This window comes from Orbicella faveolata, unplaced genomic scaffold (genome assembly GCF_042242905.1).
Source record: "Orbicella faveolata isolate gen_17 unplaced genomic scaffold, um_ofav_v1 contig_3, whole genome shotgun sequence".
In the NCBI taxonomy this organism is placed as follows: domain Eukaryota; kingdom Metazoa; phylum Cnidaria; class Anthozoa; order Scleractinia; family Merulinidae; genus Orbicella; species Orbicella faveolata.
The window spans coordinates 6505650-6519555 of NW_028301558.1; the positions used below are offsets into that span (position 1 = coordinate 6505650).

General features: G+C 39.2%; 1 protein-coding gene across 1 annotated transcript in view; it reads left to right on the forward strand.

The window, feature by feature from the left end:
* Nucleotides 1-2687: 2687 nt before the first annotated feature.
* Nucleotides 2688-13906, forward strand: part of LOC110067584 (protocadherin-like protein) — a 32551-nt gene continuing 21332 nt past the window's right edge. Inside the window, exons 1-5 of the mRNA XM_020774930.2 lie at nt 2688-5075; nt 5616-6264; nt 7028-7119; nt 8160-8602; nt 9446-9567. Of these exons, the coding sequence (XP_020630589.2) occupies nt 2918-5075; nt 5616-6264; nt 7028-7119; nt 8160-8602; nt 9446-9567 (3464 nt within the window). The 5' untranslated portion in view covers nt 2688-2917. The remainder of the gene's footprint in view (nt 5076-5615; nt 6265-7027; nt 7120-8159; nt 8603-9445; nt 9568-13906) is intronic.

Below are 13906 nucleotides of genomic sequence, written 5' to 3' on the forward strand. Positions count from 1 at the left end.
CGAAGAGATCATACAGGGTAGGGTGAGGAATGGAATGTTACAGAACAATATTAATAGAAATGCCATGATATTTTTGGCGTGTCAATCCACGAGTCCTTTTAATAATTCGGAAATGGGTTTCTCGTATTTGGTGTATACTTGTACAGAAGGTCGAAAATTTGCCACAATCAGGCCTCGGTTGTTCGGAGGCTGGACAACGCTATCCACCGGACGAATCGCTATCCAGTGGATACTGAATAGCAAAAGAAATCACCCTATACGCTGGATAGTGATTTATCCGGCGGATAGCGTTATCCGTCTGTCGAACAACCCGGGCCAAGTCAACAAATGTGGTATTTAATCAGTGCAAAAGACGTGGACGCGAATTCTTGCCACATATGTATTCCGAACTAAACTGGCCAAACCTATATCGTCCTCTCTTGACTCTGGTTCTTGTTTTCGCGGGTACCTCTTATCTAACGATGTTAAATAAAAGACTGCAAAAGAAGTGCCGCGAATCAGATTTGATCTAAAATGTCTCCGACCTTTTTTTTTTCCGTTCACAAACTCTTCAATTTGACATTACTTGAAAAGTAACAACGCATGCTCAACCGCCCGATAATAGTAAGTGAAAAAATTTGAAATCATAGACGTAATAAAGCAATGCTGTATTTTTAGAAACAGCAATGCATAATTGATCAGTGATTCGAAGGCTACGTTCTCCACTAAAATGTGGTTACTTAAAGAGATGTCTGCTCATAATTTTTATAACTCATTCATAATTTTCTTTCCTTTTTCTCCCAGCGCGCTGACGTTTCCAGTGAGACCTACACTCCCCAATAACACCAATCTTACTGATATATTCACTGTACATTGGCAACCTTTTCACGATATTTGCATTTTGAAGTAATTCAGCGCCGTATTTCCTCCCGAATATCACTCTTCAACTGCTTCAGTAACAAATGAAGTTGCAGCTGTGGACTATGGGTAAAACAGGCACGAGTTGAACCAATATCAAACAAACAAACTTTCTCTTGTGATCCATAACAACTGTCCCCAGACCACCCCTGTGAAGTGTGATCAAAGTGTTCCAAACGACCGTTCATAATATATTCAGTCTAGATAAGACCAATGTACACATTAAATTTCAATCAGGCTGGATCTCGTTTTACTGCCCGCTGCGAATAAAAAGTCAATAATATTTTTGGCAGTGAAACTTTGCCTTGGTTACATTTTTGTCCGTTTTTCTACTGCATAGAATATTCACCTTTTACTTCCGTAACAATTCCAATCGTTTTAAGTTGGTTTTTCATTGCCTGCGAACAGGCTCCCGGCGAGGACGGAAAATTTTCTCCTCGCTTCAATTTGTTTTCTTAAATTATGACTGCCTGTTATTTGCGAATGATTAAAAATTAATTTGTGTACGCACTGTGCACGATATCCATCATTTCTGAAACAGCAATTTGGCGTGATGCCACAAAATGCGATAAATGAGGAAAAGAAATAAATTAAGGCCAATATTTATGTTTGGGGGCAATGCTGGCAATCCATCAACAAGGAGGAAATCGATAAGAAAACCGAGAGTGCAAAAAAGCAAGATACATGCGATTGATGGAAAAGATAAAAAGCTATAAACTGCTCGAAAGAATAAAGACATCTGAGAGCAGTCTACTCAAAGCTAAAAGGTGTTAAGGCCTGAATAACAGACAACGTCTATGAGGAAAACGATTGAAAAAATAAAAATAAAAAAATAACATAAAAGGAAAACAAGGTTTCCCTCGGGAAAATTTTACTGCCTTCAAATTAATCAAACTTTTCCAACCCACGTTATAATATTTTGTTTATTGTCCATTCCCAAGTCTCAGAGACTTGTAGGATAAAAGATGATTTCTCCCATATCCCTCTTAGCTCCAGTCGTTATTCTTCTGTTTCTCAGCGGCACATCAAAGGCTCAAAGTTCTGTACCGTTACTTACTCATTCTTAATCTTTGCGAGGGCGTGATCAAATGCCGAGCTCGCTGTGAGTCACTCAAGCTTGGCCTCAGAGGCATTGTATCTGGAATTTTCAGTCTATTGTTTACAACTGCATCATAACAATTATTTTTCGTTTTGTTTATGACGGACAAATCTCTTTCTTTAGTTTTGGGCGTGGGAAAAATTCTGTGAATGTCATTACGTTATCTAACAAGCTAGTTAAAACGAAACAGAAATTTCTAACGTCTTGATCGCCCAGTCAGTAGTTATTTCGCTTTGAAAGCAACGAAGGATGGGTTCGGTCGAGATCGGAATGTAATATGGAATGCAAAAAGACAGTGAATGCCAATAAATGAACGCGTTAATGAATTCCCAAAAGGCGCCGAAAGCAGGTAACGATTGGTGGACAATACGTCGGAAGTGGGAAGGGTCGGAACACAACGGACAGTTCAAGTGGTTGGCAGAAAAGAAACTTCTTTACAAGACTTGAATCTGTTGACTACTGTACACAAATATAACGACCTTTTGCCTAGTTTATGATCAATCGACCCATGCAATGATAGATCAGGATAAAAAGTATTAAAATCAGCTTGAATTCAAGCCTCAATAAAAAACTTTGAAGTGCATTTCAAATACCCCGCTAGCATTCCTGCTCCGTGACTGCAGTGTTAATTCGGTATGATGATTGACGGCTCTTTCATCAAGCCGCACATGATTGGTTAGTTGACTGAATATCGCATTATTCTCTCGCGTCGGGAAGGAAAAACTGCTACTTTCCGTTTGGCTGGCAAATTCTTCTTCGGTTATAGCGAAGAAGTGAAACCCTATTTTTACAGTGTTTTCGGAGAATCTGGGTTTGCCAATGTTTTGTGATCGGTGAGAATAATTCAACGTTTGAAAGGATCAAGAAATCAAGGCTTTTGGAACTCAAGCCCGCAACAACGGAACGCCGAGTGCAGTAAACATGCGAGGCATTAACGTCGTTAGTTTATTCCTCTGTAGCTTCTGTTTATTGCACACAGCTATTGGACAGTCCTTTGATGTAAGAGTTAATCTAGTAGAAGGCAAGAGCGCTGGGCATCAAGTTCATTCATTCCCTACGCCTGCGAGTAATCAGATGTACACGTTTTTTCCGGCGCAAGATGCCGATTCGAAAGCTGCTCTAACCCTGTTTCAAATTTCCGAACAAGGGGTCGTTACAACCACAAAACCGATCGATTACGAGACTGGAGAAAAAAACTACTACGACTTAGTCGCCATTCGGCGTAATCGTGGCGATAAAGAAGGAGGTACTCCATTTAGTATTCGAATCAGCATAACAGATACGAACAACTTTAGTCCGACTTTCCCACAAAACCTCTATCATGGAAGAGTGACGGAAGGTTCTCCTGCAAACACTATTGTTATGGGTTTGGAAAATTGCTTCGCTGAAGACAGGGATACTGTAGGTAGCATATCTTATTCCATAAGTGGTGGAAACGAGAATGGGTACTTTAAGGCGGAGAAGGCAATGGCAGGCAACCGTGCTTTTCTTGTTTTGAAGACTACCAATACCTTTGACCAACTCCGAAGGGATGTCATTCCTGAAGTTAACCTGACCGTGCGTGCAAACGATGGTCTTCGTTACGGAACAGCAAGAGTCACCGTCAAAATTCTCGACGCTAACAACAACTTTCCAGTGTTTGACGAGAGCAGATACACGGCCACGATCGGCGAGGACACTACTCTCCTGACATCTGTGCTACGAGTTCGCGCGACTGACCTAGATGAAGGTACCAATGGCGGGGTCTATTACTACCTTAAAGGATCGTCACCGTGGTTTTCCGTCGATGCCATCACTGGAGTCGTCAAAGTGGTTAGTCAGCTACCCAATCAAGCAGTGGTCACGATGGATGTCATAGCTAGAGACAGGGGTACCCCAAGTAACCAAGTGGAAGTCGACGTGAGCATAAACATAGAACTTATCGCTAATTACCCTCTACCTGATTCTCCCAACCCCGGAGTCAACACGCCACCGATTTTCCCAGAAGAGAGCTACTCTGCAAATGTACGCGAAGATTTTCCCGTTGGTGCTGCTCTTCTTATCATCCATGCGGTTGATCGTGATCCCCCTGGACGCAACCGGCGTTTGCGATACAGTTTAAGTGGAGACAATGCTTTCGCAATTGGTTCGACTAGTGGTGTGGTTACTCTGAGGAACCAGTTGAACTTTGCAATTAAAAACAAGTATGACCTTAATATCGTTGCAACTGATGGAGGAGTAAGTCCACAAAGTACCACAGCTACTTTGACCATTTTAGTGCAGGAGGTGGACAAAAATCGCCACGCTCCCGTGTTTCAGTCTTCAACAGCAAATAAGCAACAACGTGCAGTTACAGTCAGAGAGAACAGTGCTGCTGATACAAAGGTTGGTAATTCTATCAGTGCAACTGATGCTGATGGCACTCAAAGGCCAGAAGGCCAGGTGGTTTTCTCTATTGCCTCTGGATCAGGTTTACCATATTTTAAAATTGACAAGAACAGTGGTGATTTACGAACTGTTACTGTGCTTGATAATGAAAAGCAAGCTCAGTATAACCTGCTGATTGAGGCTCGTGACAAAGCCCTTTATCCTCTCTATTCCCATTTGTACATGATGATTACAGTTCAAGGTGAAGATGACAACAACCCAGACTTCTCTCAGCCTGTATACTACGCCAATGTACCTGGAAAAGCTCCTGCAAACACCTTTGTGACGCAAATCCATGCCACTGACAAAGATGGGGACCCAGTCTCATATTCAATTGAAAACCCTGGCAATGCTTTCATTATCCAGACAGATTCTGGAGTTATTTCAACACGTAGAATGCTAGATCCTGCTAATGAGGAGAGAAGTTTTTCACTTTCTGTTCGGGCCACTTCAAGAGCCAAGGAATCGCAGGCTCAAGTCATTGTGACTGTCATAAGTGAAGAGAACTCTCCTCCAACATTTGTGAACCTCCCTTATTCTGCCACTGTGCCCGAGAACTTGGGAAAAATCGAGAGCCTGTTGTGTTTAGCTGCCAAAGACAGTCAAGGCAAAACTGTGAAGTATGGACTTGTTAGTAACACTGATGGCAAGTTTTCTGTGGATGAAAAATCTGGTAAGAACAAACTTCAGTCTTGTAAAGATTGTTTGAGTACTGTGATACTACTGAAACCATGTTCTGTTGCTCTTTTTTGTATATTACCACAACCAGATAAGTGTTACATTTGAGTGCCCTAACATTTGTTTTGTTTTCAATTTGTGTGGTATTAATGTATTTGGATTGTTATGAGAAAAAAAAACATTTATTGAGTCCAAAATGTAACTTGTGTAAAGGAAGAAATTCCATAGGTTACGTAAACACAGAAATCTTTGGGGTTGCTACTTTCAGGAAAAAGTCAGGGAAAATAAAACTTTTCTCAAGGTCAGGGTAAAGTTCAGGAGCTTCTACTTTTAAATCCTTAAAGTCAGTGAAAAGTCAGGGAATTCAAGGTTTTCTAAAGTTTTGTGTCAGGTAGTGAAGGATACATTGTATGATTTTGAGTGATTTTGGAGTGGAAACCTTTCAGGTTGCTTACCTTTGTGGCTTTAATTAACTCTTTTGTAGCCAACTTTTCTCCTTGGTCGTGATTTTTTACATGTATTTCTTACCATTTAGGACGCTTCACTGTCACTGGCTCATTGGACTATGAGTCTTATACAGGAGGTGTGTATCAAGTCCAAGCGTTAAGTGGTCCCCTACAAGTGGCTACTGAAAAAGTCACCATTCAAGTCACGGATACAAGGGATCCACCAAGGTTCAGCCGAAGCAAATACACGTTCCAGATAAACGAAGATGTTGCTCCTGGCACTACAGTGACTAAGATCAATGGGGATGGTTCCTCAGGTGGATTGGTCATTAATGATGCAGACACGCCAAAGACACAGTTTGACTGTACGATTGAAAACATTAAATCTTTAGATGTTGTAAATCAGTTCAAGGTAGAATTAGATTCCAGCAATAACATTGGTGAATGTAAACTTGTCACTCAGTCTTCATTTGATCACTTTGATACCCCCAAGTTTACATTTGAAGTACGAGCTACAGATGTGAATTATCGAAACATGTATGCATCGGCTGAGGTGGAGATCGAGATAGTAGACAAGAACAATCATAACCCAGAGTTTTCGCAATCCGACTATGCGACTTCTGTAAGCAGTAACTTTCCAGTGAGAAATTCAATCTTAAAAATCACGGCAACAGACAAGGATGCTGGCTCATTTGGAGAAATCACATATCAGCTACTTGATTTTGAAGACAGAAACAGGTAATTCAGTTTTCATGTGTCTTTTTACTATTTCGTGCTTTCTAACGAACATGTGGAAAAGGAATGATCATTAAGGTGGCTGCTCATAGTTTTGTGACTGCATGCATATTGAGGACCAAAGCGTTTCTTAGTGATCTGAGCAAGCTCAAAGGAAAATGTCAGTGTTGAGCAATATTTTATGACATTAGCATGACTGCAAAAAGCAAAACTGATGTCCAGTGAGTTTTTTTTGGCATTTCCTTAAGTGAAATTCCATGAAATTTGGTAGACTGGTAATAAATATTTAACTTTAATTTAGTTGGAACTCGTTTTTTAGGAAAATCCACCTGATCAGTTTTTCTGCAGCAGGAAAAGACATACATTTGCAGAATTGAAAAAAGTTGCAGTACAAAGCTTAGTTTTCTCGTGTAAAATTTGTATCTCACTGGATTTGATATAACTGTGAAAATTTTGGAAGATTTTATCCAGGAAATTCAAGAAAATCACAAATAAAGCCATATCAATTGCAAGAAATGACATTGGTTTGGGCATTTTTAATAATATTATTCAAGACTATAAAAGCCAAGATTTTAAGAGAGATGATTGTGAAACACTAATTACTGGTACGTTTGATATGTTTGAGAGAACTGGGTGTAAAAACGAATGCAAAACCAGCTTTTAAGATATAACACCAGCATGCGCAAAGCAAATGATGATTACCCTATAAAATCCACCTCAAACCATGTAAACGTGTCATGATCTAATTACTTTTTTTGTTTTACAGGTTTAGTATTGATTCCAGCACTGGTGTTTTAACTAGTGCCAATTCACTGGCTACCAAGAAGTACCAACTACTTGTTCAGGCATCAGATAGAGGTAAGCTGATTGCTTAACAAACACTGGCCAGTGTTCTGCTTTGCTTTGTTCTAAGAGAATACTAAGAGCATGAAGCTAGGAAGTGTAAAGAAACATGCTTGACACAAATAAGTGTGTTTCTCTGCTTGCCCTCTCTTCACAAATGCTTTTTAACAGCCAGAATGATTAGCGTATTAAAGGATTACTATTCTGTTTTATAATTAATTTATTTTCTAGCTTTTATGTTTTTTGACAATACTTTGTACATCTTTTTTTTTTTTTTTTTAAACTAGAAGATCTAGACGAGTAGCAGAACATTTAATGCAAATTGTAATTTTTCTGGCTAACAAACCCTGGATAAAGTGCATTAATCATCAGCTTTGTAATTTCATGGTACAATTCTTTGTGAAGTATTAAGGTCGGCACACACGAGGGGGTTAGTCCCTGTGACTGGTCCCTGTAACAAGTCGTAGAGACAAGTCCCATCGTGTGAACTGGCCATTTATTCTTCAAAATTTACTTGCAATAGTAGTCCCACAATTTCAAACCAGTTTGAATCTTTGGGACAAGTCCCTGCGACTTGTTCCTCAATATGTTTTGTATGATCTGTTCAAGGGGCAAGTCCCTGCAACCAGTCCTCTTCAGGTGAATAGTTGTAGGGACTAGTGGCAGGGACTAGTCTCTCGTGTGTGCAGACCTTTATGATTGAATGGCATCTCCTAACACTTGAATTCCTTGAAGGGTTTGGTTGTGGGAATGAACATCTGTGAGACTAATCATGTGGACACGCTGAACCCGTCTACAGCAGTCATGTTTGCCTTTCTAATACTAAGCAAGTTTATCAAGGTTTATTGAACCCAATCTTTGTAGAATCATTGTCTTGGTTGCATCACAGGTGTGCATCACTGAATACACACTCATGTATACAAAGTTTTTATAGCACACTTTGCTAACTATCTTATAACATGAACTATACCACAAACTTGATTTCCTTTGTTTTGAGAATTTTCGATATTGTATTTCTAACAACTAATGTGTTGTTTTTCTTGAATTCTTTTCAGCACAAAACAACAATGATGTAAGAAGGAGTACTGTTTCAGTGTATGTGTATGTCTACGCTCCTGGAACTACAGTCATTCAATTTAACTCAGCAAGCTATTCAAAGATCTTGCCAGAAACTTCAGCCGTAAACACTCCCGTGTTCACTGTATCTGCTAAGGGCCCTGATAAAATTACGTATAAAATCGTTGGTGGAAATACAAATAGCGCATTTAAGATATCACAAAATACTGGACTAGTTAGTGTTGCTAGTTCTATTGATCGTGAAAGCAAATCATCATATCAGTTGGTTATCCGTGCAGAGACGGCTAATTTGGCTAAAGAAGTGACTACTACCATTAACATTGGCGATGCAAATGATAACAAACCAAGGATCACTTTCTTGAAAGACCCCAAAAACATTGCAGTTGAAGACTACTCACCAAGGGGAAGTTTTGTGATAAAGGTAAGTTGCATTCTAGAAACCTACGTGTAATATATTCAATAAATTAGTGTTAAAGACGCAACGAAGAGACCAACTCTTGACTGTTCAAGAGGTCTCTTTGTCGTGTCTTTAACACTAATTTACCAATTCCTATTGAGACATCGTATCCTGTGGATCCTCTTACTGGGAGTTTGTCATTAGGTAAACCAATTTTACACTGTGTAATATCAATATATAGGTCTGGAGAAAATTACCTCTGACAGCATTTACCTCTAAATTGAACGTACATGCAATTGTCATGTCATGGTTTAAATTTATTTTTGAAATTTCTCAGGCTGTTTGGCTTTTTTATTTTGTGGTAGTAATGACTGTGGGTGGGAGAAATGAAAATGATATTTGACTTTTTGAGAATTTCAAATCAAAAGCAATCATATTTACCACAACAGCACTTGTGTGCTTCAAGAGCAAAGTTGTTTTGACTCTTTTTGTGACCTTGTTTCAAACTGAGTGCCGACATTTGAAACGGAATATACTTTTGTAAATTAGCCAAAGCTGTTCAATTTAGTGCCAAGCAGACCCATTTTTTGAGACAATTTAATTTCACTTTGTTTTGTTTGGTTAGTGCACAGACCCAAGGTGACTTTATCTAAAGCTGCTGGTGAAATTGATAACTGGAAAATAAACAATAGGATATTTAGCCCTATTCAGAATTAAGTAATCCATGAATAATTTATTGATGAGTAAACAGTGAGTAATGGATGAGTAATCAGTTGTGATCAACTGATTAGTCATTGACTATCTCATTGATGTTATTGTGATAATTTATTTGCTGGGCACCTGAAACTATTTGCGTTGCTGTTATAGGTGACTGCTATTGACCGGGACGTTGGTGATAATGGAGCAGTTACGTACAGCATCACCACCCAGTCCACACCATTTCAGATAGACCAGAATACAGGTGTTATTACAGCCTCAAGGGAAATAAGGTAACACTGAAACAAACTAATCGGCGATTAGAGAAATGTGTTCATGCAAAAGGTGCATGGTACCAGGGTCCGGGAAATGTTGTTTAAAAAGTCTGAAGTGATCAGTTTTAGAGTTATCTCAGTACCTTTCAGGCTCAGGGCTCAAAATTAATGACCAACTGGTGGCATATGCGACTAGATTTTTGGCCGTGCACCTAAAAAATCGTGTGGATATACTAGCGCACCTTAAAAGCCAAAGGACAGTGCAACCGACTGACTGACTTCTCTAGTGCTTCCTCACCTGACCATATACTAATGTACTCCGATTTACAAGGCAAAAACAGAAGCTGCAAACAATAAATATAAATACTAGGGTATCTAAAAAATAGTAATGCTGCATCACATTCTGTTGATAGTGACATATTTTCCGCAGTGATTCATCTACCTGTGCATTCCAAGACTTCCAGTAACCTTTATTTCTTAAAGTAGTGTCAAATTATGGGGAATCTGTCCTTGTATGCATCAACTTCATGCATGATGATGCATCAACAGTAAGGTGTGACAAGGGATCATGACAAAAAAGCACACAGTGATCTGAACTATGTTTGGACATAAAACAATACATAACCTGCAAAAACAGGGAAAAAAATCCAGCGAGCAAAGCGAGCCATTTAGTGCAAAATAAAGAATTCCGCAAGCGTAGTCTGCGAGTGAAGCGAGTGGGAGTGGGGGAGCCTATAGACATTGTTTTTGATGCGCTGTTCCGCCCCTTTGTGATTAGCCTGTTACAAATCCGTTAGTATAGGTAATCATACGGTTTCGAGTTCAATTTGGAATTAATTTGCACGACTGAGTTTTTCAAAAAGCTGAAATTGCACGAGCCGCTTCGGCGAGTGTAATTTCAGCTTTTTGAAAAACTCACAAGTGCAAATTAACTCCAAATTGAATGAGAAAAACCGTATGATTATTTATTAATAATATAAACATGAAAAAATTCGCGCGGAAGAAGTGCCGGAAGGTCTTTCTTGAAGCCATTTTTTTGTCATTTGAGAAAACTTTTTTCAAAGTTTCAACACAAAATTTTCGTCGTCATTTTACGTGATATCATTTTATTAGAAAAGTTCCTATTTTCTTTCAGTCAATCGTAATCCAGAATTTCGATGTGTAATTTGCACTGGTGTTACACTTTTTGCACTGATGTTACACTTTTTGCACTGGTGTTACACTTGAACCGCACTGCTCTCAGCCAATCAGAATCGAGTAATTTTTTCATGTGTATTATTAATAAGGTAATTAGAGCTGTCAAAATTGATGTTTTTTTTTCCATGCTGATGTATCGGCTTTTGATAACATTCTACTGCGCGTGGGTTTTGCAGAACAGGGAATTGCAAAGTGAACGGAAGCGTACATGTATTTGCCATTTCTGCAAAAAGTTGTTGAATCCACCTGAAGGAAAAGAGTGCCGGTGGTTTCAGTGTTTAACAAGTTAAAAAACAAAGAACTGATTGCGGTTTCTGGTCAAGAGAGTGTGGTTTTGGCTGCCGAAGTTGAAAAGCTGGGACATTGTTTACACCATGCATAGAATGTTTCTGAATTGCCTTGCCTTTCTTGTGCCAGACAAGTCCTTTGTGTGTTTCTGACCTGTCCATGTACATTAATGACTCACTGTTGCCATGAACCTTTGGAGAAATTGGTACATTCACCTGATCAGTGTTCTACACCATCTAGTTCTAAACGACCTACAGCCGTTCAATCGCTGACTTGTGAAACCCCTTCAGCAAAATGCAGTGAAGATGAAAACGTGATCGCCTCAAGCAACAAAGAAATTGCAATGGGCAAATCTTCACAGGGATCGCTCAACTTCCTACTGTTGAGATCAATAAATGAAGAGGTATTCCCCAGTATCATTTTGTTTGACTTTATTGGAGATTGCAAATTCACGGTACTGTAGCATTAAATTTGCTTCTTGTGCTCTATGCCACATGGATTCCTTGAAGGAGAACATCTTTGCAGAGGCTACTAAGTGAGTTCTGAAAGAAGTTGTGAACTTTTCTAAGAAACCAAATTGTGTTCTCAAGACAAATTCTGCTAATTCAGTGTCTAATTTGTCAAATGCAGAGTTTTAACAGCAGCTTTGTGAGAAATATCCACATTTAATTTGCTTCCTGGCTGCGGTTTGCAAGTCTGTTAAACCGAAATCAGTGGAAAAAGGTATTCTCTACGGACCAAACACCTTGAGAAACCTGAAGCAAGGAATGCTTTTTGCGCAGCTGCCTATATTTGCCTTAAACAACACAACCAGAAGCTCAGAGCCTTCCACAACAGAAATGGTTGGTGGTTGTTGTATGGCGGCATGAAAGCGGCAACATTGCAAAGGTGTCATCACAGGCCTAATCGTGTCAACCTGGTCTTTCATTACAGGCATTACAACTAAGACACAAGCACGTTCCATTTTCCATAAGTATTTCAGTAGATGTGGCAGCAATAGTTGAAAACTGAGACCCTTCCCTAAACCAGTCGGTAGAATTTCAGAATCATCACTCTTCTGTGCCACCTGGTTGCACAAGTGCTGCTCCCAAAGCCAAATATAAACTTTGAGCCCAGAGGCTATGAGCTGGAAAAAAGTATGACAAGGTAGTTTTGTTAAATTGGCACCTCTTGGAGTGAAAATGCCAGACCCACAAAGGGAGATCAAATTTCCCATGATCACCACCACCAGTTTTAAATGTGAGTCCTCCCTTTCAGGGACAGAGCAAAGGGAGGTCTTTTAAAATCTTTGCGAAAAGAAAAGTGTTCAAATGGGATGACGGATGCAATGAATCATTCCCAAGCAGTGGCAACAAAAACTTTATCTCTTTTTGTAAGTTTTAAACAATATCACTAGTTACTTCATAGTTTTTGCATGATGCCTCATACATGAAATCGAAAGGACAATCAATTTGGGAAATCTTATTGTTAACAAGTCCTCAAATGACAACTAAATTATTTTCAAACAACATTGCTAGTCAGTTGACGTAGTCTGCATAATTTAATACATATGAAATCAAAAGGATCTGGAAAATCTTATTGTTAACAAATCTTCAAATTACAACTTAATTAGTGGAATGTGAAGTCACAAATATCGTGATGCAATGGTGTGACAGCTGCCAAAATATAAAAGAATTCAATAAGAGATGAAGGTCTGGTACACTAACCATTGCTTTTAGACACTCTAAGTATGTGCATATATTTTAGAGCCTTTTTATCAAAATTGTCAAAATGCAAATCCCAGTTGGTAGGGCTATCCTGAAAAGTGTCACTTCTAGAAGCTGCTGATGTGACACAATGGCCACTGAGCAAATTCGTTTAACAACTCAGTACATTTAGTTTGTGGCACAATGGCCACCGAGCTAAACAACTCAGTACATTTATTTTGTGGCACAATGGCCAGTAAGCTAAACAACTGAGTACATTTATTTTGTGACAGCAAGCCATAGTCTTGTTGCTCAATGTCTGCTGAGAACACTGACTGCTCAGTTTGTCCTCTTTTGATTCACCAAAACGGCATTGAAGGTGAGATTATTGACATCAGAACACCGATTTACCGTTTGATCTATACACCAGTTGACGCACACACCTTCCTAGGACTTAAGCAACCTTACAACTCACTTGAAAGGACAGACAGGAAAATTTCACTTCCCTAGAGTATTGAAAGAGTTGCTAGAAATTTTGAAATAGACAGAAATGCACAGCCTGATTTCTCAATAGTGCGACAGACAAATTTCCATATGAGTGCATATGTTAAAGTGAGGTATAGGTACATTTACAATGTATAATGAAAGCGAGGCCTCAGCCCCTGAAAAAATCTTTGGCAGAGCTAAATTTGCTTTCACTATGAATATCTCAACCAATTTTGCCTGTATTATGCAGCACACCCAGCATGAACACAGGATACCAACCCAAAATTAGGATGCATTCTCCTTTGCTTGAACACAATAAAAAAGCCAAAGCCATTTATATTAATGAAGCTCCAGCACAGGAAGCACACAAAACATGAAATTACAAAATAACTGGTACACACAGCGGAAAAAGTGGTTAATTCTTTGTAGGAGGGCACTGTATCTCATCGTTGTATAAAATAAAAAGCTGTCATTGCCAATGTCATTGAATTGTCATTGTCAGAATACCACTGTAATTGCCATATGTATTGTCATTGTCATAATGCCATTGTCACTGTCACTATCATTACCATTGTCATTGTCATTGCTAATGTCATTGCCAGTGCCATGGTTGTTCCTGTAGCTGTTGCCATTGCCATTGTCATCATCATTGCCATTACAAGTGTTGTGGCAATTGTCATTGTCATATTCCCATTTCCCTT